Source organism: Cololabis saira, chromosome 11 (assembly GCF_033807715.1).
Source record: "Cololabis saira isolate AMF1-May2022 chromosome 11, fColSai1.1, whole genome shotgun sequence".
NCBI lineage: Eukaryota > Metazoa > Chordata > Actinopteri > Beloniformes > Belonidae > Cololabis > Cololabis saira.
The window spans coordinates 29,643,873-29,671,515 of record NC_084597.1 but is presented as its reverse complement, the minus strand read 5'-3'; the positions used below and the strand labels follow the sequence as shown (position 1 = coordinate 29,671,515).

General features: G+C 38.3%; 1 protein-coding gene across 9 annotated transcripts in view; it reads right to left on the bottom strand.

Moving 5' to 3' along the window:
* Window positions 1-349: 349 nt before the first annotated feature.
* rimbp2a (RIMS binding protein 2a) overlaps window positions 350-27,643 on the bottom strand; it is an 84,848-nt gene continuing 57,554 nt past the window's right edge. For 5 of the 9 annotated variants that reach the window (XM_061734325.1, XM_061734322.1, XM_061734319.1 and 2 more), the window contains 17 exons: window positions 27,045-27,187; window positions 26,029-26,108; window positions 25,620-25,729; window positions 19,938-20,747; window positions 19,517-19,540; window positions 18,321-18,472; window positions 16,294-17,064; window positions 15,103-15,258; window positions 14,677-14,823; window positions 13,271-13,373; window positions 9,346-9,521; window positions 8,080-8,248; window positions 6,850-6,950; window positions 5,686-5,757; window positions 4,869-5,030; window positions 2,995-3,021; window positions 350-1,885 (listed from right to left, as the gene is read on the bottom strand). In XM_061734325.1, coding sequence (XP_061590309.1) covers window positions 1,658-1,885; window positions 2,995-3,021; window positions 4,869-5,030; window positions 5,686-5,757; window positions 6,850-6,950; window positions 8,080-8,248; window positions 9,346-9,521; window positions 13,271-13,373; window positions 14,677-14,823; window positions 15,103-15,258; window positions 16,294-17,064; window positions 18,321-18,472; window positions 19,517-19,540; window positions 19,938-20,747; window positions 25,620-25,729; window positions 26,029-26,108; window positions 27,045-27,187 — 3,431 coding nt within the window. In that variant the 3' untranslated portion in view covers window positions 350-1,657. Of the gene's footprint in view, window positions 1,886-2,994; window positions 3,022-4,868; window positions 5,031-5,685; window positions 5,758-6,849; window positions 6,951-8,079; window positions 8,249-9,345; window positions 9,522-12,068; window positions 12,235-13,270; window positions 13,374-14,676; window positions 14,824-15,102; window positions 15,259-16,293; window positions 17,065-18,320; window positions 18,473-19,516; window positions 19,541-19,937; window positions 20,748-25,619; window positions 25,730-26,028; window positions 26,109-27,044; window positions 27,188-27,643 lie in introns of those variants that run through there. The other 4 variants (XM_061734321.1, XM_061734320.1, XM_061734326.1 and 1 more) reach the window with 4 other exon arrangements.

The following is a 27,643-nucleotide window of genomic DNA, read 5'->3' as shown; positions in this document are numbered from 1 at the left end:
AATGCTGATAAAGACTTAGGAGGAGAACCTTGTTTTAAACAATAATTTTTCAGTCTTCTTTTAAGTGAAACTTTACAGATGAAACAGCTGAAGATATTGAGGAGAGAACGAACTTTTGAAACTACTGAAAGTTCAGAATTATTCAAATGGAGTAAAGCTATGGGACACCGCCACGTATCTTTTAACTTCTGTAGCACTTTTCTTCATCTTCAGAACGAATAATCTATAATCTCGAATATACATAAATATATATATATATATATATATATATATATATATATATATATATATATATATATATATATATATATATATATATATATATATACACATATATTCTCTGCTTCTTTCTTCTTTTGATTTGTAATTCCAGGGCTGTTATTGTAAATTATTCAGGTATGTGCCACGTTCCTCTGCAATAATCATGTATAAGCTGTTTAACACACATTTAGTTTTTTTTATATTGTACTTTCATATGTTATAAGTGCAAGTAGAATATAAATGTAAGCAATACAAAACTCAAGTTATACAAGTTCATAATTCTTCTACAAACATCATATAACAAAACCAGACAACACTGCAGCCTTTGAAATTTTGATTTTAAGTTTTTATGTGGCTTCAGTGAGTCCCACTAACTGTAATATCTGCATGGCACAAGCAAACTAAACAATGCAGTGGCAATGAATGTAGCAGCACATCACTATAGATCACAAGACCGTTTAACTACATGACTTGGTCATCAGAAATTAAAAAAGAGGTGAACAAGAAATGTGAAAGTGCAAAACATAAATTTATGCATCACGTCCTGCCTTACATACACACAGGCACACACAGTATGTCATTAACCAGTCATCAGACAGCACACACACACACACACACACACACACACACACACACACCTTTGTGCAATAGGAAGATAGACGCATAATTGTGTCTTGAACTAGGCGTTTCATGACAGTTTGACAGCAAGACAACAGATATTACTGTTCTAATTCAGTCCTTAATGATGACAAAGCACTGGAGACCTGTTATAAAACAGACACCAGGTATAAGTGTGGTTTCTAATCAAACCAGGAATGTCATCCCCATATTGTTTTAAAGGCCACTGAGTCAGCAAAGCTCGCCTGGTGTTTAATGCCCTCTTGCCAATCTGATATTCTTGCCAAAATTCCTTTCATAAGAGAAAAAGCTACCACTTCCCCCATAATATTGCACTGAATAAAATTTTAGTTAGCAGCCACCATAGCTTTTTTTTTTTTTTCTTTTGCTGAGAAAAGCCTTTTGGAAACTTGTATAACCAGATGGTTTGTTTTCACAGCTACCCTGCTTTAAATAACTGTAAAGTTTATTTTGTCTTGTAATAAACAGGAAAAATACATGTCATGAAAATCCTAGTTTTCTTTTTTTTTCTTTTCTTCAAATGTTCACTTGATTTAAATACATCACAGTAATATTTGCTCATGATTTTGGCACTGCACTGCTCAAAATGTACGTGATTTGTATCCATCTCTGAACATGTTTGTATCGCCACTGAGGCTCAGCCAGTCAGGAGACAAATCTTATCTCCTCTCTGTCATGTGTGTATCAGATCAGAGCTGGCTGTGTGGATGCTATATACAGAGCCAAGTATATATTGTACATTTATGCCTCTTTGTTTTCATTTCACTGGGGAGAGTCTCTTCAGCAGTTTCTTTCCCTTTGATAGTAGTCCTTTCTTCTTCTTGTTTGCCAAATCTTGGGGATCCCTGGGGTCCAGTGGGATGTTGGGGACCCTTGTAGGGCTGAGGAGTCTCATGGTCCCTGGGAGGAGGGGGCGAACGATGGCGGATGGTGCCCGGACAGGTGTGGGGATGTTGTTGACTGTGTCAGTGGTTTCTGAGGTAACCTGAGGAGATAAGTGATGGGGATGTGTTGGGGTTGGGGGGGGTATTACAAATAAAGCAACACTTTTATTCTTCAGTGCTACACTGCTCTGTCTGTCTCTCAAATGAAAAACACTTTTTACAAATATTTTGACCCAAGCACCTATCCGGGAATAGTATAAAAACAGAAACAAAAGTTTTTATATTTTAGTGAAAACCACACAGGTGATGTTTTTTTAAAAGTAAAACATTTCTTCTTTAGTGCTTGATACATGACCTTTTAGGTGCTTTACAGCTTGGGGCCTGAGTTGCTAGCTTTTTTCCTTTCCTGATAAATGTTTTCAGTGGGTGAATAGATTTGAATTTAGGCAAAGCCGTTCATCACCTAGACATGTTTACGTGGCAACCATTCTGCTGACATACATGCAGAATGTGGTTTGGCATTGTTTTGTTGAAATAAGCAAAGTCTTCACTTGCAAATGTAGAGAAGCTGCATGGCATCTCCAAAACCCTGTATGTAGGGTCTTTACAAATGTGCAAAAGTTCCTCATCCCACGTAAGGTAAAACACTTTCTCAACATCACCGAAGCTAGCTTTTGATCTGTATGCTCATAACAAAGCAGATCATGTATTCCTAAGTGAACACTCTTCTTCCAATATCAGAGGAAGAACATTTCTGCTTCTAAAGTCACCTTGGGATTGTAAGATAATTTTTGTTTGGAAAATGATATCTGATGCATTCAAATTATTTACAATATTCAAGATTGTGGCCCATGCATTGATCTCCAAAACAAGAAATGTGTCTTTTACAATCAACTGCCTCCCAAGAACCCAAAGATTATGACAATTTGATTGTCATTTTTGGCTTTTTCCCTTGCGTACAGAATTTTTTTTAATAGAATCTTTTTAATAGAATAGAAGTCTTCTAATGATATGTAAAGTAGAATTCTAACCTTCCTTGCAATTTTGTGAATGGAGAAGTGCAACGAGAGCGGCGGAAACTTGTGAAACTACATTGCAAGCTGCAGGTGAATCAGAAGGAGTGGATTTGTTTCTCAAATTACCAAGATTATGTAATATTAAAAGGAAAAGAAGTGATAATTTCAGTAAATGTGGAAAAAAATAAACTTACCAACTGCAACTTTAAGACCCCTAAGTCCTGAAAAAAATTTGAAAAAAAAAAAATATATAAAAGACAAACCAGCTTATGGTGAAGTCAGTTCGTACTGAACCTCAGCTCTCTCATGTGAAGGGAAGCCATCTATTTTAGAGGACTCAGATTAAATAACATTTTAGGATCAGGTTCATAGTTTGATATTTCAACACAACAAACTGTGAACTACATCATTTTTGTCAGACAGTTTAAAAGGAAAGGACATCCTTAATGTTCTGTGAAACAGATTTTTTTTTTTCAAATAGTTATAATAGTTATTTAATAATTACATTTTGGGAAGGTTTGAAAAAAAAAATGTAATTACTACCTGATCATATCAGGACTATTTACAACTTTAATATTCTTTGCTTATTGTTCCTAAGAAAGCAAGTTTACACTGCACGTCTCATTAGTTTGCATTAAATTGACAGAACAAGTCATGTTTTAACACACAAATAAACACATTGCACATAGAAAAGAAACAGGAGGAAGCCACCAAAATGTTGAAGACAACATCTGCACACCACAAAGGCAAAGAAGTCCACCATCAGTAGGCCATGAGGGAGCATACAGTGTGGTAATAAACAACACCCAGGGACACAACTGTAGATTCCAGGCTTCATTTCTAACGCAGCATCCGGTATTTCAAATGACATATCCACATACTGATTTTTTTTCTTCCTTTAGTATATTAAGTTTAGATTTCACAGGCCGATGATCATAATGTAACTTTCCAGTAGTAATCGGGTCAAGATAGAGGATATATTTATTCTGCATAATGAAATTAAATGAAATTGTGATGCCTAGGGGCACTTGAAAAGCTGTTCCTGTTACCAAACGCTGCATGCTTTAGACCTGTGAGTCTGGTATCTCAAGTTGGCAACTTACTTTACAAAGGCAGACAGAGCCATTTATGGTGTGAAATGAACACTCTTCTTCTGTTTGTTTGTTTGTTTTTGTTTTGCCAAGCGGGTGAGGAAAAATGAAAAAGAAATCAGATGTGGCAGCATTATCACAGTTGGAAAAAACCCACACCACTATGACAACTGAAAACAACAACAACAACAACAAAAACAGCACACATGAACACAGGGTGCAAACAAGAATTTTTTTAATATCCAATTTGTTGTCTTTTATTGTTCCATTGCAAGAGTACAGACAGGATGTTTCACTGCTGCGGTTAGTTCTGTCTCTCGGGTTTCAGAGCAAACATGGCACATCCACTGTCGACAGGGCTGAAAATAGATCTGATGTGTGGGTAATGTACACAAAGAAACAAAGCCTCTTCAAGGAAATACAGATGTCGAACCAAGAAAGTTAGAAAATTTTTTATCAAGTTTGAAAAAGGCATGCTCTTTTTTTACACTTAAAAGTCATCATCTTAAATAATTTATTTCAGTATCACTGGGTAGCAATTGTCATGTGTTAATAAAGCACTTATTTGATTTATACACAATAACCACATTTTGATTTTGTGTCTCAGTGCAAAGAGATACCAAATTATTTTGTGTAAGGAATTAAGTTGCCTTTTTACAAGTCCTCCTTTACTGTGCTACATGCATGAACCACCTGCAGGCCTCCCACAGTCTATCCTCTCTTTGTCCGTGTCAGGCTTTGCTTCTTCCTTTCTCTGAGACTAAGAAAGGTGTTAACACTGGACTTTTTCCCTTTTCCAAAGGGTGAGGGAGGGGTTGTTAGTCTGTATAGAGTCACCACTGTCACCACATGGACAAACACACACAATGAACAGCACACAGACTGCAAGTGGAGGAAGCAAGAGACGGAAATCAAGAAAGAGGACGGAGGATGGATGAACACAGGGCCTAGCGCTGAGAGCGGCGATGATGATGTACCCGTTTTCCCTCTGATACAGTGGCAGAGTTGGCAGGGGGGCGGCTGGGAGTCCCTTCCTGGGGGTAATGGGACGGTGTATCGGTCAGATACACCTCCACGTCATCAGGCACTTCTTCCAGAAAGTTAGATGGAACTAGACCACGATGACCGTTCATCTCACCCTGTGGACAGGAAAAAGGAAGGGAGGAAGATGGACGGGAGCAGACATCATAGACCCAAAACATCATACTACTGCTGCCATGTTTTGTTTCGTCCTCCAAATACAACGGTTTTCATAAAAATAAAAATCTCACAAATTCTCAAGTACAATGATGTTTGGCCTGTAGTTTGTCCTAAAGCTAAAATTGAAATCATTTACAGGGTTTATACAGCAATCCTTATGTTAAATTTAATACCAATTTAATACCTTTTTCACTACCTTCAGATTTTTTTTAAAAACTGTCACAACATTAAGTGTTAATCACGGACCTTTTAACATTAATACAGATTTTGAACTATAGAACACTATACAGAACAGATTTATAGACTCATTGATGTTGACCAGATGTTTCACATTTATTTCACTTTGTGAATGACAATAAAATAGACTGCTTAAAATGTAAAAGGTAAAAAATAATACCAATTTAAAAAAAAAATAATACCTCTGACAGTTAATTTAACACATTTAATGGCCTTAAATTTGGCAATTTTCATTTATCACTTTTTAATACTTTTTAAAACCCCGCGGAAACCCTGATTTAGTGTTTGATGGGGACTCTAAACCTTTCCAAAACAGACCTGAGAAGACAACAACAAAGAAGAAGGAGCAGCACTCACATAATAAAAGCCATCTTCATCAATGTCTCCAAACACAGCGATGATGTCACCGGCACAAAACGTCAACTCAGCCTATTAGGAGTCAGAAAGAACATCACTACATTTATTATAGCACTTTTCTAATAACTTAATGTAGTCAAGACGATAAAGTGCTCTAAACCCTCTAGGCACAAAAAAATAATCGTAATAATTTAGCTACTGAGTTATTGTAGTTACAGAAGTTTGTTGTATTTTCTTGATAATAAATCACCACCAGAATGAATTTAGTGTATTCTCATTAGGGCTGTTCGATTAATCGATTTTAAATCGTAATCGCGATTATGTAATTAGAACGATGTTAAAACGTGAAACTCGTAAAATCGATTTTTCACTTTTTTTTTTACCTTGTCTGCACACATATTAATGATTGATACCATATTAATGATTGATGGAAATACCTCTCAATACCTGCGACAAGTGCCCCATGGGAGAGGCTCTTTAGTGTAGGAGGGGGCGTTGTAACCATGGTGATATACTAACATGCCACCGGGCATCCCTCAAGCCAGATGCGGTAGACCGGCTCGTGTTCCTTGCAAAAAACTTGCAAATATGAACAGCAAATGTAATGACTGACATTACACACCTCTACCTCCTTCATGGGTTGCATTATTATTTAGTATGCAAAGACCCAGTTTAGTTTAATTAGAAAATGTCTTGTTTTATTTAATTGGAAATATAACTTACTGTATGTTTGCAAGTGCTGATTTGCAGATTTTTTTTTCAGAGATAAAACTTTATATTTGATTATATTTTTTTAAACTTTTTTTCAACTTATTTTACAGAGTTTTGCACTTTATTCATTCATTTTTGGTTTAATAAGAGCAAAGTTTGCACTTAAAGCCCAATGGGGCAAATGTTCAATAAAAAACAGCATAATTGAAATCATTTCTTTGCCTTTTGTCAATTCACAAAATAATCGTAATCGTAATCGAAAATCGGATTTTGAGAGAAAAAAATCGAGATTTTATTTTTGGGCAAAATTGAACAGCCCTAATTCTCATTTCAGAGAAATTACAACAAAAAAAACAAAGAAACATCATAAAGGCATCCCAAAAAGACTAAAGTGTGAGATAGTTTGCAACAGCTGAGGGCGAGTCATCTTGTGGTGTTCATAGTCAGCAATACCTCAACATCAACATTGGGCGAGCTCTCTCTGGGGTCATAGTCGTACAGAGCCACCATCCTCGTTGAGGCCTGATCTCGACGTTGGCCTCTTCTGTTCTGCTCTGGAGGGCCAAATATGGAACGTTTTAACTTTTAACTTTTAACAGGACTTCATGGGTTTTAAATCATACAGTCATGTGAAAAAGAAAAATACATCCACTTTCAATTCTGCTCCAGATCAGTACTACAAAGCATTATTTGTAGCTTAGTGAGAGATCTCAAGTTTAATTCTTGGTTTTCAGTGTCAGCTTATTCACTTTTCACCCAGGTGCATTGCCATGGCAACTTGCTGGAAACTTAAAATAATTTGGAGCTCATGTAAAAGCACCACGTCCAAATGAATGAAATAAAAAAGACAGTAAGTCTCTTTGCTGTTCCACCTCAACCAGGATTAAAATAATCTGTGTAACTTTAACTGAAAAGCATTATCATGAGATATCTCAGCAAAATTGTGCAGGCAAAAACTCTTAAGCTTGTCATGGTTAATTTTTTTCTGAAAACCTAGTAAAGGCACTAATATTTCTTTTAAGTTAAAATCATTTAAAAAGGCCTAATGAGATTGGGTTGTTGCCTTCTCATACAGCACAATATCATGCACTGTATTTCCCCAAATAACATCAAAGAACTGCTCTGAATGTTTTTTGTGTGTGTTCTTTAAAACTGTCAGTGTTGCCTGTTAGCACAGGATTTTCTCTTGCTTTATTTAGAGAGTACAGCTGGAACGCCTTTATTCAACAAAATACAGAACTAGAAGATCTGCACATGCGTTGATGAAGTGGTGTTGATACTTACAGTAGCTTATCAATTTGCATTCAATTTATATTGAAAGCATGCCTATTTCTCTTTTATCTCCGGCTTCATTGTGTGTATTGCTTGATGTACTTTTTTTTTCTTTTTTTTTTTTTACATAAAAGTTATGTTTGACCCTTAACCAAGGTAACACATGGGTGCAAAAAAATGATAATGTATCTAAAAAAAACCACCAAAACAAACAAACTAATCATAATCAGCAACATGCATAATGAGATATTGTGGATCATGTGTATTACTCTAAAATAAAATAAAATAAAATGTGGTTTTAGTTGTTGTCTTTTGCACCCCACAGGCCCGAGATCCAGCCTTATGAAATATAGTTCTTTCCACTTGTACAAACACAGCTTAAGTTTGAGACTGAGCATGCTTGTGTGATACCTATTCTGTCCACGGGTGTGCTGAGTGGCAGAAAGCCCTGTTTGATGAGCTCATCCATGGTCTCCTCGTCGTCTGCTCGTATCTCTGAAACCATGTTACAGGGGATGAGCCCCTTCCTGCCTCTCACCTCTCCTCTGTAAAACCCGTCTGTGTCTTTATCACCATATACCTGGCAGATACAAGTATGAAACAGTCACCATAGTGAAATCACTGTTTAGACCTCCTTCTACTAGTTCACCGGATATGATGAGTTATTGATCTCTGGACATTTCAAGCATTTATTCCTGCATTCAGGTCGGATGATAATCACACTGTCATCTAAGATCAATGTTTGTTTTTTTTCAGTGTGGCTTTTGTGTGGTGTCTGAGATACTTTAACCTCTTTTTATCATTCTTAATACATTTGATTATATTTTTACTTAAAGGAGCTTGAGGCTCCTTTTAAGAAATGAGACTCTCTAGCGCCACCATTCACCACGACGGCCGTCGGGGGTACTGCAGCCAACAGTGAAGCCGGCACGGGAGAACGGGGAGAACGTGCATGCACCCACAGCCCAGTGTGGGAAATTCGGGGCCGAATTGCAGCACATTTTGCAGCACACAGCCTGTTCAAGGCAAAGGAGAGATACACTAGAGGGCTCATTCTTTTGGGTTTGGAACGCTTCATCTGACATTATTACTAGAAAACTTAAAATGTATACAGATTTTTTTCATAAATCCTGCCACAATCCGGCCTCAAGCTCCTTTAACGCTACTAATGGCCATATAATAAAAAAAAGGGCTTTGTCAATTAAAACTAGTATTTATTTTCTGATATTTTCATCTTTGTTGCCATTTCACCTTTTATCAGTACAACAATTTTCTGCTTGTCTTTTTCCTATTCTAAACCTACTCTCTGTAGTTATAGCAGTTCATACCACATGGTGACAGCCCAAGACATAAGAAACGATGAAGTGCACCTCTTCTGGGAAAAAAGTGGCATTACACTCATTAGCACAGTATTGTCAGTGGCTCTTTTATCACCACAGCATTTTCAATATGATGTTGGCAGATGTGGTAAAACTACATACAGTGGCTTGAGCCACCTGTCTTTAACTCTTGTGTTGTTTGATTTGTTTTCCTTATTTTTTTTTATTTGCATATTGTGTCATACAATTGATTTATAGTGCTATATTGTTATATTCTATTTGAACACTAATCATTTTGATTTCCATAATGTGGGTTTATCTAATACAAATATAGTGGAGGGTAATTTAAACCTCCCACCCTAATAATCTGCCCCTCTTTGAATGGAAGCTCCTCGTCAGCTGCGTCGGGGTTGGGGGACATGGACAGAGGATCGTAGTCAAAAAGGGCCACAAAAATCCGAAATGGCTCCTCGGGTTCAGACTCATCATAGTATGTGGGGGAGCGGCGATCCCGATCCCGATCCCTGTAGCCATCTTAAACACAGAAAAGACAAAAAGTCCACTCATAAACTCCCATCATGCTGCATTACTGCCACAATGGCAATAGGTGTTCAAAACACACAAAACAGGCACATTGTTGGACATTTGGTGTCATTGTTATGGTGTCAAAGCCTGTGTTTGCAGTATTCATTGGAACAGATGTATGAAACAGATTTATTAGCAATAACCAACAAGACTTGGGATTTTTGATTTTTGATTTGTTCATGCATTGCATGACTAATATAATTCTATTTTCTAGACATATTTGTGCCTGTCAGCATGCGGGAAGAAATCTCTGACCAGTGAACTATTTAATATATTTCCTTTGGCACACACACATGCATTTACAAATACACACGCACAAACACAGTGCATGTATTTTTGGTTGTTTTTCTCTTTTCTTTCCGGGTTTACTTGTACTGAAAAACAAATGTGGAGCAATACATGGCACAATAAACAGACGTGATTTATGGATATGACTCGACAAAACTACTCTCATGTGCATGCTAGAAAAGGATTTAAAAAATCCCCCTAAGGAAAGTGATACAACAATCTAAAACGTACTGCTTGTTGTCCAACTCTAAATTCTCAAGCAGAGTGCTTTGAAAGCCTGTTAAATGTGGTACTACTGTATATCGTTCATTGTTATTTCTTTAAAGTTTTACTTGATTATCTAAATGCATTGTTCTGAGGTACCAGTCAACAAAAAGTTTGATAAGTGTATTTTCATGGAGAGAAATGTGAGGGAAGATTGCATTTCTAAACAGCTTATATTTCAAACAGATATCTCAAATATTCAAAGAACAAGAAAAAGCAATAGTGGGTATGGGGGTATTATTGTTCCAATATTATTTGTGTGCGCGTAAAAAAGATGTGTCCATGTTATAACGATTCGTATTCATAATGATAAATATTTGTATGTAAATAAAAAAGTTGTACCCAAAATTCTGCTGTCACACACATGAGTGATAAATTATTAGGGTTAGGATTGTTTTTATGTGAGTATGAATCTAAAAGCTGTGAGTGCAAAGTCTTGTGAATACAACTCTAATTTCTACGACTACGAGTTTTCACTGTCAACACGAATTCAAGTTTATGGGTACGAGTCGAAAAACTGTTGTAATGACGTCACAGGCAGGTCACAGCATAGACATATATACATAGACGCCCCATCGAGTGCTGAGCCAACTGCCACATCCAATATGGCGTCAAAGTCGCCGCCATATTGGATGTTCAAGACTGCGCTGTAAACTAATACAAGTAAATGGACTTATTTTAATAAAGCGCCTTTCTACAAAGACATTTACGTTTTACGTCTCATTTATTCATTCAAACACGCACTAATGTACTTGGGAAACAGTTAGGCACCAAATATAATATATTTAATTTTCTCAGATGGCAAAAATAAGAAATTTATTGATCCCACATAGGAGTAATTCATGTTGTATCAGCTATAGAGAACAAGGTAGTGCCGAAAAACAATATATATCCCTCTTCACAAAAATAAGAAAAATAGAGATACATATTTTCTCATCAACAAAACATATTTTTAAATTTTCAAGTAACAAAATAACATATTTTAACTCTTTTTCTGATTTTTTTTTAAATTATTTTATTGTCTGAAAAATGGTTCAATTATGTTATTTTGTTATTTGAAACATTTTAAATTTGTTTTGTTGATCTATTTTTCTATATTTTTCTTATTTTTGTGAGGGGGGATATATATTGTTTTTCGGAACTACCTTGTTCTCTATAGCAGATATAACATTAATTACTTCTATGTGGGATCAATAAAGTTCTTATTTTTGCCATTTTTTAGAAAGAAAATAACATGTTTTGTTGATGAGAAAATATGTTTCTCTATTTTCTTATGTCTATGCTTTGACCTGTCTGTGACGTCATTACAACAGTTTTTCGACTCGTACCCATAAACTTGAATTCGTGTTCACAGTGAAGACTCGTAGTCGTAGAAATTAGAGTTGTATTCACAAGACTTTGCACTCACAGCTTTTAGATTCATACTCACATAAAAACAATCCTAACCCTAATAATTTATCACTCATGTGTGTGACAGCAGAATTTTGGGTACAACTTTTTTATTTACATACAAATGTTTATCATTACGAATACGAATCGTTATAACATGGACACATCTTTTTTACGCACACACAAATAATATTGGAACAATAATACCCCCATAAGTGGGTTTCTTTTTTTCTCAATGTCTTTCCTTTCAAAATGTCATGCATGACTGGTCTGATAAAGGTTTAATGGATGCTGTTGTATTACAAAGGGAAGGGTTTTAGCAGGCTTTTGAAGTTCAGTGCAGTGTGTGCATGGCATTCCTGGATCATTCAATTAATCATTTCCAAGTGTGGAAACTTCCATGGACCCCCAGGTTTTGCCACCATTCCAGTGCAGTGCAGTCATGCTGATCAACTGTAAGCATAATAGTAACTATTATTCTTTAAGACAAACAAACAGGCAGTTGCAAGTGTGGACAGCTACTTGTTGCCAGGTGCTTGTGGCCTTTTACTGCCATGCTGTGGTGATTAAAAACAGCACTGCAGGCACATACCACGGGGAGACCTGGTGCCGCCCATGTGCCTGCGGGATGACCACTTCCTGTGCCGAGCTACTCTGCCATAGTTAACATCCTCGATGAACGGGGAGTGGTTTCCCTCACTATTATTCTCAGAGGTCACTTCTATGGGAAACACCAGTTAAAAGGTGGAGTTACAAAGCAAAACTCAACTTTCCTACCCAAAAAGCAGCCTGACAATTTCTGTAGGCCCAAAACGTATAATAAATATGAATTAACAAGTCTATTTTCTTTTATCAGGGTACATTAATGCATCACTGTGCTGTGCAACAGCACACAGCATTTTAATATAGCTGCATCATAATAAGCTCTGTAAGATCAAAGTCTGCTTATTCAAACAAATGAGCATGGTTAGTCGACACTGAGGTGATCTGAAAACACAAAGAAGCTCAAGAGCGTTTTAATAGAGTGTCAAACACAAATGTAATATAGCAAATACACTAGGGCTGGGCGATATGGACCAAAAGTCATATCTCGATATTTTCTAGCTGAATGGCGATACTCGATATATATCTCGATATTTTTTCTGTGCCTTAATTGGGGTTTCCCCCAAAGCATTATAGCATAGCATCTCTGTTAGCTTCATTTTTTCTGAGGCAAACCCTTAAAAAAACAGTCAGTTTTAATACAAAGCCACGTGCCAAATGTCACACAGGTTCCTTTATTAACAGAGGTCTGCACAATATCAAAATGTATAAAACAAATGAAATAAAAATAAACTGCCTGCATATATAGAATAAAAATGCTTCTTGAATAAAATAAAACAAATATCCCTTTCCTGCATAACAATTAAATTAAAATACACTGAGCAATTAATACAATGTAGACAGTAACAGGCAGACTTTTCCACTGAGGTTGACAGTTGTGCAAATAACAAAACATTTGTGCAAATCTCAAATAAAACATTCAAGTCAATGTGTCACAAAATAAGCTATATCAAAATCATAAAAAAAAAAAAATGTAAAAAAAGAAATTTATTTTTTATTTATTTTTTATTTTTTAAATCGATATAAACGATATGGTCTGGTACCATATCGTGTTTGAAAATATATCGATATATATTAAAATCTCAATATATATTGCCCAGCCCTAAAATACACATTAACAAACAATTTATTTTAAACCACCTGGCAATACTGACCAATAGATGGGACCATTAGAGGTCGCCTTTGAGGGTGAGAACCACCATGATGAACTCGTCTCCCACTGTCCCGGTCACGGTGGCCCCCAGCAGGACTGTTTGTCTGAAATAAACAAAAAGAAAAAAAAAAAAAGCGGGGGGAGGGCGGTCACAAATATTGAGCATTCATGAGTTGCACACTAAAAATTAACATTTTCATAAACAGCATGTGAAAAAAATACATATACTGTACTTGGACAAATTGCATATCAACAAATCATGCAGAACTCACAGACAGGCACTGAAACAAAGACGGAAAGACTCACATTCAAACACAAACAAGCCAATGGGAAAAGTGCCAACTCTAAAATTAAGCTATTACTAGATTCATAGTACTCAATTAACATTTGTAAATATTGATAAAATATGGCTTTCTTTGTGGTTCTCAAAGTTTTACTTTGCACTGTTACATAGATAAATCAAGTCTGTTTGTTTCTTTGTCTTTTACTGAAATATTGAAAGTCCGGCTGGGCAGCTGCATTTATAGAACATAATTTACGGTGATGTAAGTTTCTGTATCTCTGTGTAATATCTATGGTTGAAATCAACAAACAAAAGCCTGCAATGGCTAGTTGAAACAACTGAATTATTGGCAACTGCAGTGGCGGATACACATAGACATAAATGTGTAGAGGGTCAGCGCTCACTTTATGGAGGCACCATAAAACCCAATATATCCCGTTTTCTGTCCCTCTCTATGGTATTGAAACATTCAAACTCAGGGTCTTTTTTGTTACTATCCATGGTTCTGAAATGATAAACTCCACCTCCTCTTCTTTTCTATGCTGACCTTACAAAGCAGATGGTTTCTTGTGAAATTTGCAAGATCACAAACATTAGAAGCAATCATTCCGAAGTAATCATTCACATTTGGATAGTTCTTGAAACTATCCAAATGTGGCCGCAACACAAAAAGTCAAACCAATCAGCATTATATACTGTTATCTACGGTAGGTTTTGGGTGTGACATCAAGCAACAAGGGCAATCAGGTAAACTGACAGTGTCTTTTTACTTACCAGTTCTTATTGTAATACGTTTTCATATGATTGGTTGGGCAGTCATCTGCTAAACATTCTTTGATAGTGCCTACTCTTTTCCAAAAGGTTTTCTATAGAGGACCTCACAGAGGGCTTTGAAACAAACCTTTGAGATGCATCAGGTTAGTTAAATCCAGTGGACTGACTTTTTTTTTTTGTTTTTTTATAATAAATTTGAACTCAACTCAGCACACACATCAACAACACATATTAAATGCTAGTCAAGGCAGCAGTCTCATTTGATGTATCTGTGCCTTTTCAATTGACTAAGTAATTACTAGCATGAGTGGTTGACCCTTGGGCTTTAGAATAAGTGCAAGGAACTGCACCTTGGGTGTGTTGTGTGAGTTGCGTCGCCGTCCCTCTTCCAGCTGCATCTCAGAGTACAGTTCCTCCTCATCCTCTTCCATGATGTCAGACAGGTCAGAGCCCCGGCTGCTTTCGCTGTGATAATCTTCATTGTGACTATAGTGAGGCTTTTGGTAGTTACAAAGATACAAACACAAACACACAGACGTAGTTGTTTAAGTCCACAAACAAACAAACATACCAAAGCGAACATTAATGAGCAAACACACACATGAAAACACACAGAGATATGGGCACAAAAGTGTGTGCATGCAACCACCCAAACATACATGCACACACACACACACACCCCCACACACGTCATAACCCAGGTAAGACGTTTGTTCTACTAAAAAGCAGATTGGCCTTAGAGGAAGAAGATCTTTCACTTATCACGCTGTTCTTACCGGCCTTCCCAGCTCAGAGCCTCTGAGAAACTCATCAACTGAGGGTCCTCTCCGACGGCTACGCGCAAATCCTTCCTCATCTTCCTCTTCCTCGTCAGAGTGATGCTGGTGAAAGGAATGACCCTGTTCTCCATACCTTTCTTGTCTCCTGTCTCCCTGATAACACAAAAGAAGAATTTGGAAAATAGTAGCAGTGGTGTTGATCGAGACTAGAATTGTGATAACTGAAAAGCAGTTTATTTTTAACAGCCTAGTGGCTGAAAAATCTTCTTATTCTTAAGCCTTTTTTTAAAGGTATTGTGACATGAAAAACAAATTTTTCTTGATTTTTTGTGTTTTGTTGGGTGTCTTGACATCAATTACACCCAAAAAACAACTAACTTTTAACATTCAGTGTATTGTGTGCTTTCTGGGATTTTCCGCATAACTATGCAAAAACGGCGCATGTGGTTTGGTGGCGGGCCGTGACGTCACGGCCCGCTAAATCACCGCCCCCTCCACCCAGCTCCTGTCTCCTCTCCTCTCCAGCGCACCATAAAGGCTGATTTATGGTTCCGCGTTACACCGACGCAGAGCCCACGGCGTAGGGTTACGCGGTGAGGCGCACCGTACGCTGAACCCTACGGCGTAGGCTCTGCGTCGATTTAACGCGGAACCATAAATGAGGCTTAACACCGAGCTGTTTAGAGCCTCTTTTGTTCTAATCACCGGAGGAAAACTGCTAAGAAGACCTGCGGCCACTGACTGGACTTAAGACAAGGGGACACTGCTGCTTGCATGCCTTTATTTTTATGATTGTTTGCTGTGGTTCGCCCTGCTGCTTTTCCGTGCATGCTTCGCCTGTCGCTCCCGGCTTAACTCTCCGACGCCGCTGTGAGCGTTGGAGGAGGTTTGGAGGAGGAGCGGGGGAATGATTGACAGGAAAGGGGGAAAAGGAAGCGTTTTTCACGGCGCAAAAAAACACCGTCATAAAAAGCCAGGAATGGAGTACTGGAGTGAAGTTTTTCTTGTTACACTCTTTTAGACACATTTGAGAGATGTTGGCCAAGACTTTTAATAGTGTTAAAAGCATGTTAAAAATGATGTCACAATACCTTTAAGCTAAATAAAAATAACAATGTTTAATTTTCATTGACATTATTTTCATTAAACAATGGGCATCACAACATTTTGTAACCATTCTCATCAGACCTTGCCACTCTCTGCTGCCACTCTCTGTGCTGCTTCTCGAGCGATGGCTTTAGCCATGGTGTCCGGAATGAGAGTTCCTCGGGGTTGAGGAAGGATCCTTTGCGGGGAAGGTGAGCGAAGATTGGGAGGGGGAGGAGCCTCAAGAGTGTGGCCTTGCATGGGCACAGGAGGTTGTGAAGGAGATCGTGTTGGGTCCCAACCAGGCTGGCCGGGTAGAATAGCTCCTCCGTGGTGGATTGTGTGCTCTTTGGCATCTATGTCTCTGGCACTTACTGGTCTCTGAGGTATAAGGTGGGTTTGGGGGTGGGGCAGCAGAGGCAGTTGGTGCTGGGGTCTGGGACCCTGGTTGGGGGGCCGAGGCTGCAGATGTAGGGGCGGAGGTTGGGGATGTGGGGGTCGAAGCTGAAGTTGGGGGGGCCCGCTCGGATGAGGCAGTCTGGGAAGGGTTTGTGGATGTGGAGGATTGGTAGGTATCGGTTGCCCATGGGGTGGAGCGGGAAGTTGGGGTGTAGGATGAGGAAGGTGAGGGGATTGGAGGTGGGGTTGAGCATGGGGATGTGGAGGGGGGCCTCCATGAGGGTGCATTGGTGGGGGCAGGGGAATTGGGAGTAGAGGCACAAGCAGGTTGTTTGGAATGACAGCGACGTGTGAGTCCTGGGATTCTCCCTGTAATGACAGAGTCTTAACGATGACTTCCCTGGCCTCCAGGCATTGAATCCTTGTCAGTTCAATAGAAACATAGTCTGCCATTGGGAATAACACCTCAGCTATCTGTATTAAACAAAAAAAAAAGAAATAAATAGTTATTTTTTTTAATAAATGCACATAGTTCCCCATAGAAAACATTACTCCTGAATTATCCAAATGCCTTGCTTGCAAAATAAACTGTTAATCACAGTCATGTAGGTGAAAAATAAGGCTTTGAACATCAAGACATATTAAGGCATCATATACTACTTGTAAGGCTTTATAAATACAGTAAATACAGCCTCATATAAACACTAACACAAATGCTAAAATTGTTTAAGCCCCACTAATGTCAAGGCTCAGCAAGATTGCAGGAAAATGAATAATAGAATAATCTTGTTGCCCTGCGGGAAAAAAAACAGAAAAACTCTTGCTAACATTTTTCATTTCACATGTCAGGATTTACTGCTTTGCTTGGATTAAAACATTGAATAATGTTCTAATATAGAGCTACACTCCAACCACTGCTGTACGGTGGATAATTGCAGGTCACAATTTCCATATTCCTGTTTAGATTTCAATCTGGGAGTGGTTTCTACTTAAGAGTGAGAACCCTTTAAAGCAAATTTATATTTATTTAACCTTTCAAATGTAGTGCTGATTAACTTTCTGGAGCATTTACCGGTCTAAGAAAGAATGTCATGTACTGAACATTAAACACGCATATGGATGTGTCACTAAAGCGCCTATGACATAAAGCTACAGTCAAGCAAATGTTTTACTTTGGGTCATGTTTGTGGTACATATTTCTGTAATTCAGTTAGAGTAAACATTCCATACAATGTTTTTACAGTGTTTAATGATATATCTAAACTAAGCATACTTTTTCAAAAAATGATATTTAGATACTAGATGAGCTTTTTGACAACACAGAATAAGCAAGATGAAAAATTGAAGTCTTTGTTTGTATTTCTTTTTTATTTTATTTTTTTTATTTTATTTATTAACATACAGTGCAAACGATGACAAAAGACAGCATCAGTATGTGTGTGTGTGTGCGTGCCGTGTTTGAGTGTAAATAAGGTGATGAAAATAGGTACATAAATTGAGAATATTGATTTGAGAGTGAACAAATAAATAATTATCATATAGAGTGGTGTAGCATGATATCATATAAATATAGCATAATAAATATAGTAATATCCTAATATAACGTAATTTGTATAAAATATTATAACATATAACCAAATTATATCACCATACCATTATATATTACAATATAATACTATAGTTTAACATCCCAAGAGATTTGTTTGTATTTCTAAGACATGCCTACTCACCCTCTGTCCTTTAGTGCAGACTGCGTAGCCAATGACATTTGCCCCATTAGAAGTGCCTGTGGGAGAAAGGATGGGAGGCTTCCAGCGAACCTGTAGGACCCCTTGACCCTGTCCACAGTGCACCTGAACATCGTGGGGAGGCAGTGGTGGACCTGGAAGGTTACAGAGCTCTTTAAGAAAAACAAACTAAAACTGAGCAGTATACTGTGTTAAGATTTTCTTACCATATAAATAAAAAGAACATATCTCAAGCATTCGTCACGAATGGGTGCACAGACAATCATGCATAAAAAATGTTTAAGTATAAATGAGGGAGTCAGGAAGTGGGAAGACTACTTACAAACTGGCCACATTTACAATTAAAAATGTACATTTAAATGTTTGCAATAATTAAAAAGCATCTTATAGATACTTTCAGAAGAAACTGGAAGATATTGAAAATTGATTGGTGCTTCACATTCACAGCTCATTGTGTGCGATATTTAAATTGTGATTTGACTGGATCATAAATCATTATGACACTACAATAACATTTCAAAAATGTAGATATTCAAAACCAATCTGATTTGTGAATTAGAAGTAGGCTTAGTGCACCAGTGATTTAGCTATATTAGCTATATTTATTCCCGGCAATTACTAAGTTCCAAGTACACTTTATGCATAAATGCAGGACATAATACTGACGTAAGTATTAAGTAAATACGGGGCATTCTTTATCTTTCACTCCTCGAACACTGGGTAATAAATGTACAACCACACGAATTCAAGCAAAAGTAAATGCATGAATTACATAATGGGATTTTCAAGAAGCAATATAAGAAACTGCTTTATATGGAACTTGATTTCAGGCTAGGCTATAGGCTGAGGAAATGACTCACCAGTGGAATCAGTGACCGTATCATGTGATGCAGATTAGCAGTTCTCTAATTAGTGATATGGTCTGAGTGGCATAGTTGGGCAAAATTGCAAATCTATTTGATTTCATACCACAAATTATCTTTAAATTTTAAATCACACATGACTCACCACATTGTTTGGGGATATAAAGTGTTTTTAATAACCGAATGCCATTTTGCCCGCATGCCTTCAGTGATTGTTCATGTGATAATCAGTCTTAGTTTCATGAATAAAACAACCTCTCAAAAGTATAACAGCATTAAAGGCATCAGACAATTCACTTAATGTTTCATTCTGACCTGTTATGCAAAATGGTGTTGGACCTAGACAAAATACAATACACAACAATAGCATAGTAAGGAAATGAGATACCATAGTCTTCTACAACACAGAATAACCTATTCAATTCAATTTTCAATTCAATTCAATTTTATTTGTATAGCGTCTAATACAACAGATGTTGTCTCTAGACGCTTTCCAGAGACCCAGAACATAAACCCCCGAGCAGTTATTACATAAACAATGGCAGCTAAAAACTCCCCTAGTGGGAGAAAAGCCTTAACCTACATATCTGTTGATGAAAAATAGAGTTTCCATTGTAATATAATGAAATAAACAGGGTAGTATTAGAAATAGGTTTGTTAAAAAATATTAAAAAGATGTCTGTATGAACTGTGCACATTAATAATATCATATCATATCAAAATAAGCATTTCTCACCTGCTGCCTGTGTGCAAAACTCCACACCAGCTTCTTTCCTCTCTCTTTGCTCCAGTGGCAGTTGCCATGGCACCTGGTGGGGCTGCGCCACCACAGTCACTTTGTACACCGTCAGGGGCTTCAGGTTGTGGAAGCGTAGTCTATACCTTCCTGCCTTTACTACTGCGTGCTCCACCCCATCTAAGAATACAGTGTGACCATAGTTACTGTTGCTAGGCAACCACGAGAGCTCGGCAGTGTCACGCTGGATGTCATCCACCCTCAGACCGCAAGGCGCCACCACCACATTGGCTCCTACCAGCAAGGTGCTGCGCAGCTCGTCTGACAAGCCTCGGTCCGTCGCGCTCTGCACCGACACGCGATAAACACACGTGTCCAGTTCCAGCTTCTCCAGCAAACATTTGGTGCGACCAGTGTATGGTATAGTGGCACGAAGCTCCCCGTCTACTAATACATTGTAGCCATTGATGTTCCCCCAGCCCAAAGGCACTAACGGAGTCTCCCAGGCCACGATAACGCTCCGTGCCAGCTGCTTGATCAAGTTGATCTTACGGGGGTAAGGCACAATGTCTTCAGCGAGGTCCTCGGGATCCAAGGGCTCTCCTGTTCCATTACTACAAGGAACCAAGGCGAGGCTTGAGCCTAGGAGGTTATCATGGGGCGGACCTCCGTCTGCTGACATCAAAGCTAGGGGCATGTGGTCCAGAGAGCCCAGGTCTCCCCCTCCCTCACCGGCTGGTTTGTCCTTGTCCTGGACAAATTCAACAAAGTTGGAAGGAACAAGTCCTCTTTGGCCATCCAGTAATTCTCCTGAAATAAAGACAAATATAGAGATACAGTTGTTACAGGGTTTATACAGCAATCCTTATGTAAAATTTAATACCAATTTAATACCTTTTTCACTACCTTCAGATTTTTTTAAAAAAACTGTCACAACATTAAGTGTTAATCACGGACCTTTTAACATTAATACAGATTTTGAACTATAGAACACTATACAGAACAGATTTATAGACTCATTGATGTTGACCAGATGTTTCACATTTATTTCACTTTGTGAATGACAATAAAATAGACTGCTTAAAATGTAAAAGGTAAAAAATAATACCAATTTAAAAAAAAATAATACCTTTGACAGTGAATTTAACACTTTTAATGGCCTTAAATTTGGCAATTTTCATTTATCACTTTTTAATACTTTTTAAAACCCCGCGGAAACCCTGTGTTAAAAAGAAAAGAATAGAAACATATATTTTGGGATTTCTTTATGATCACTTAAATGAACAAAAATCCTCTACGCCTGAAAATAAAATTATTTTAAAATAATCCCTCCATAATACCACCTGTAACTGGCTTCTCTAATGTCCAGGACAAGATAAAAGCAAGAGAGAGGCAGGTACATTACCAAAGATTATCATTAGCGATAACTATTTTGGAAATTACTGGAAACAGGTTGAAGAAAATGTGTGCTTCTCTTTATGATGTACAATATACCAGGGTTTTTTCTAATGCTACCCCCAGTACACAGAAACCCTTTTCAACATTTTGAAGAATTTGAACATTAGTTAGCGCTTATGACCATTTCCAGAAATGCTCTGGAGCATTAAATGCAGTGGTCAGTTCACGAAAAAAAGCTCTGATTTATAATGCAATTTTACTCAAAGTTTCTCCTCAACAAAACTCCCTATCATCTTGTCCTTCAATCCCGGTTTTCAGTGGAGGCCTGCAAGACCTTAAGACCATCTTTGTGTGTCTGTTCATGTGTGTATTGCTTGTGTGTGCTGATTAAATTGAGTCCTGCTGGATTAGTCACCATAAGAGACCAAAGTCCCATCTTGTCAACAGCTTGGTCTAGGGCCCAAGTCTCCCTCCTGTGTGGTAACTACAGTGCTCCTCCACGATGCCGTGCAATCTGACCGCCCACAGCTAATGAATCACTGCAGCTAAGTACCACTGTGTCCACCTTAAGCTGGGCATACACTGTGCGATATTTTAAATCGTTTGAAACTGCCCCATCTCACACTGCACGACTAGATCGCGGAGTTCAAAAGTTCACAGCCCACGATTTATGGTCTCACACTGTACGACCCGATGCTCTGATGTGACCCGTCTGCTCACACTATACGATCATAATCCTCCCGTCGGACCTCTCTGTACTGGAACTCGAGGCCGGTTTTGGGGCAGGGGTGGGCTGTGTCCATCCAAACGTGCATCCTGCCCACCCGATCAAAGGTGTACTGTTTCTGATTGGGTGGGCATCATTTTTAGACACAACAATGAACACATACCGCAAAAGTTGTGTCTCGGCGGAGGGAAGTGTTCAGAACAGCACAGAGCGCACACTAAAGGCTGATTTATGGTTCCGCGTTACACCAACGCAGAACCTACGGCGTAGGGTACGCGGTGACCCGCACCGTACGTGGAATTGCGATCTTTTTTTTTGCAATTAAAACATGATTTGTAATGTGAATTTGCAACACTTAACCTAAATATAATAGTTTTTGACATGACATCATTGCGCATGCTCTCTGCGAAAGGATGAGGCAGATCGGGTCGCAGCTGCTTCAACTGTGCGATTCTTGTTCACGAGGAGCGACCAGGATTTCAAACACGCTTGATTTTCTTGCGACCTCACGATTCGTGATCGGGAGCTCGTCGTGAGGTGTTAATCTCTCGTCGTTACCCCACGTATACTGCACGAGGCACGAGCAACGATTGGGTCAAAATCGGGCCCGATCCAAAAAATAGTCGCACGACTGGAAAATCGGCTCAAAACGAGCCGATAATCGCACAGTGTATGCCCGGCCTTAGCCTGTGCTGGCTGTGCTACTGCGAGCTGTGGTGGATTAGTGTTGCCTCTGTTGGAGAAGCCTTCGTGATTCTAAAGAGATTAGAAAGAGACTCACTCCAATCAGCAGTTGTGAAAAAGTAAACAAAGTTTTCCTGGGTGACATCTAGTACTGACAAAGATGAGGTCAAAGGAAGAACATGGCAACAATATGACATATTCAGTATGAAAGTCCTTAAAACTGCCATGTAGGAGGAGGAGCTGTCTTTGGAGCAGCAGTTACAGATATTACTGCATAAACATTACTGTTCTACTACATTAAGATCTGATTCTGCTGTATTCTCATGCCTTACTCATGAATTATAAACTTCATAAGAACTAATATACGAATATATAAGAACTAATATACGCAGACGATTTGGCCATTATGTCCCCCAGCACTGTAGGGTTCCAGCAGCTGTTGGATATATGCTCAGAGTATGGGGTTGAGTTTGATATACAGTACAATGCAAAAAAGAGTGTTGTATTGATATGTAGGACCAAGGAGGATCAGATGCTGCACTTTCCAATGTTTTACCTGTCAGGGCAATCCCTTTGTGTGTCTAACTGCACAAAATATCTTGGGCACATAATCACTGACAAGATGGAAGATGATGCTGACATGTACAGGCAGAGACGCATGTTGTATGTCCAAGCAAACATGCTAGTCAGGAAATTCCATTATTGTTCCGATGATGTGAAAGTGAGCTTGTTTCGTGCTTACTGCACCCCTATGTATGCAGCCCCATTATGGGTCAACTACAAAAAGGAGACCCTGCGCAAACTTCAGGTAGCCTACAATGACTGTCTGAGGATACTGCTGAAAAAGCCCAGGAGTACCAGTGCTAGTAAACTCTTCTGTGACTCAGGCCTAAGCACTCTACAGGCTCTCTTGAGGAACCTGATGTTTAGGTTTATGTCTAGACTTGATGATTCGCAAAACTGTATCATAATGAAGCTCACAAGCCCCAGGTGCAGTTCTGTCAGATATCAATCCTATCTATGGAAACATTGGTATGGGTGCCTTTTAAGACTCTCATGAATAAGAGTATGTTTTTATGTGTTTTATGTAGTTGTTATTTATTTTTTATGTTGTATGTCTTGATATTGGGTCTAGAGCCCGTAATAAAGTTTATATATATATATATATAATATGGAATGGTGCAAAATGTACAACAAACATCTACAATATTTTCCATACATAAATGTACACATACAGACATTTTACATGAAAAGTATAATACACTGACTATCCAAAATAAAACTCACACGCTTTTATATTTTGTTGAACCAACCTTAGCTTTAATTGAAGCCTGCATTTGTGATGGAATTTTTTTTTCTTTCAAAATTCCCCTTGTTTTCCATATAGAGTTAAAATGGTAATAATAATAGTAATAACTTTTTTGCTAAAGTTTTATATTGATAATTATAGTCATCACCAAAGATTCTCATGAGGGATAAGATCTGGAATCTGTAGGAGCGAATCGGCGAAAAAGATGTCCTATATTTTTTGAATCATTTTTTCACAACCCGAGCCTGATTAATCCAGGAATCCTCATGTTGGTATACACCCATGCCATCATGTAAAGAGAAAGAAAACTCTACACAACTGTTAGATTTCATCTATTAAACCAACATTTATTTTCCCAAAATGATTTATTTCAGCCAGCGGTAATTCTCCACAGAGCTGCAGGTTTCTCCCCGGGACGACGGCGCAGGTTGACCCGGCCGTGAGCTGCTGCTGCTCCGAGCCGGCGGCTCTTCTCCGAAAACATCGGATAAAATTTCTTAACAGCCGTTATTTGGATAAACTGAGCCCAGGTTGGGGATCTTAACGGTTACTATTACGCCTGAAAACATATTAAAACTTAATAAAGTGCCATATTAACAGCTACAGCTGAAATTAAAACAGCTTTTGGCTCTCGTTTCCTGATATGGTGTGACGTATATGCAAACGTAATGCACTCGCTTACGTACCTGAACGTAAACCCGGCAGTGACGTAGGAAGCTAAATTTAGTGGTGGTGCTGAAAAGTAGGGGGAGTGGGTGTATTGGGACAGGGGGAAGATTTCAAGTGCCCTAAAATCTGTGGCTTCTTTTTTTAGGGCTAGTGGTAGAAAGTAGGGGGTGTATTGGGATTGGCCCGACGTTGTTTTTGCTGCTCAGCAAATTTGTTTATTTGTTCTTCTTCCCACTAACCTCACTGATAAGTGGCTTTCTTCAGGAAACACAAATGTTAGTCATTAGTCCCAGTTGTGCCAGTTTTCTTCACAACGTGTGTTTGGAAATGCACTTTTCATTATTAAACATTGGAGTAAGTTTTACTGATGACTTTTCACTGATTAGATTTTGCCAAATGTTTAAATGATCTCCGTTCGCAATTACACAAGATTTCTTTTGGCTAATAATTCTTCCTTGAAGACGATGGCTTACTATGAACCTTTTAGCTTTTAATAATGTGTTGAGTAGTTTCAGTAATTGCAGCAACCTCCTTAGTTGTTTTGTTATGAAAACTAATAATTTGACCCTTCTGAAAAATAATAACATGAGAAATGAAAATTGACTCTGCATCAGTTACAGTTAAATAACTGGTAGCCAGTTGAAAGATAATAATCACAAACGTAGTTTTCCAATTTTTTTCCCCCCATGGCGCAAGAAGTTTGGTTTACATCAGAATATGTGCAACAAAGAAACCATCTATCTGTGCAGTAAATGTTGTTCTTTGTGCAACATTATTTAAACATTTGTCCTTTAAGTGCATCTATCTATAAGGTCGATTTGCCAACTGATGGTACTGTTATTATAGACCTCAGAGACAACGTCACACACAGCTGCAGTTTCATCTAATGTCTCACCTTCATAGAACCCATCATCGTCCATCTTTCCATACACATACAGATACTTTCCAGCCACAAGGGGGAGCTCTGCTTCAGGATGCTCATTCGGTCCATCATAGGGGTTATAACTAAAAGGAAAAAAGGTCATTTCTTTCTATATTCTTGTTAGGAAACATGTCATTTAAGGGTTAAAATGCTGGCTTAGATAGAACAGTGGCTGTCATTGACTTAGAAGACAATTCATTTCACTCCCCCTCCTTGCCTCACATTGTCCCCAATGCATTAATTGGGGTGTGATTGTTGAAAACACAGTCCAAATATATAATATAAGGCACTTATTGAGAGTGAATTGATGAATGAGAGACTAATATAAAGAGCTCTAATATGATAAGATTAGATCAACATGAATAAGTGTGACTGCATGTACCTGTAGCGGGCAGTGCAAAGGCGGACCTGGCCTGTGTAGCGAGGTTTGGACCTGGATGATGGGCTGGCTTCATCCTCCATCTAGAGATACATTAGAAGTAAGAGTTATTCATTTGAAATACATGACCTGTGTCCAGTACTGGAGTTGAGGGGGGATGAGGGGGGATGGCATCCCCCCTGAAATAAAAACGGTCCAAATCATCCCCCCTGTAAAACTGCCTTCCCCCCTTTCCATCCCTTATGTCATTTCATCAATGAATGTGGTTTTACTGCTATTTCAACATTTAGAGTCATCACCAGAAAAATAACACCAGAAAAATAACTTATTTGACATTTTCACCTGTTTCAAGTAAATTTTCACTTGAAATAAGCAGGAAAATCTGCCAGTGGGACAAGATTTATCTTATTACAAGTAAAAAAATATTATTTATTTTAAGTGAAAATCTACTTGAAACAGGTGAAAATTGTTGTTTTTTCCAGTGATGAGTCTTGTTTTAAGTGTAATGAGATTTTTTTTTTTACTAAAATAAGACATTTTAACTAGAAATAAGACAAATATTCACATTAAGATTTTGGATTTTTGCAGTGATCCATTTTACTTATCCTGTGAAGGACAGAGTCATATTGATAAGTTCAGAAAAGTGTTTTTTATTGTTGTGTTTTGATGTATTTGATGTAAGCCCAGTGGATATTTAAAGCTTACAGAAGGCTGCATTTAACTGCTGCTATGTCATTCCTGCAGTATTTCTGCAGGTGTTTTGGTCAGTGCTATTATTTGTAATATATTATATTATTTGTAATCAGCACAAATTATCTGCCCCCATATGATAAAATCCACCATCCCCCCTGATTTTTTTTTACAACTCGAGTACTGCCTGTGTCATACCTTGACTAACTACATTTAGATGTTTAACTGGGATAATGTTTAAAACTTAAACTGACTCTGACAACATGAGCTATACAAGCTTTAAACATCAAGGTGTTAATGTGCAGGGATGTGGTGTCACTCAGACACACCTCTAACAGGGAAAGCTGTGGGAAGCTGATGGGGTGGTCCGTCACAGTGCTGGATTTGACAGACAGCAAGTCTGGTTCACCGTCCCCGGTGTACAACGCGCAGGGCAAAAACTGGGAGATCAGGAGTGGCACAATCTCATCACCTGGGAGACATGGATTGAAACAGCAAATGAAGAGCAAGTGTCATTCCGACTGCACCCATTTGCTGCTCATTGCACATCTATTGAGCACCATTTAAAGAATGGAACAGTTAAAACCCTTCATTACTACTCCATCCCCAGCAGCCATGTCCATCCAACACATACTGTACACTGTATGGCCCTAAATACCACTCCGGAGGAAAAAAGCAAATGATAGAAATGGAAGAAATCCAATACAGCAACGTCTAGTCTGAGAGAGCAAACACACAAATTCCTCGAGGAAATTAGAATGATTCAACAGCACGGATCCACGGCAAGCCAGGCTTCTTGTGGTTTATGAGTAATGTATTGCAACAAAACACAAAATATTCAGAGAGACCTGTTTTAAGTGAAGACAAACATTACCTTAGGACTTTCAGACCTTTGGTCTGTGCTAGGTATAAATGTATAAATGACTGT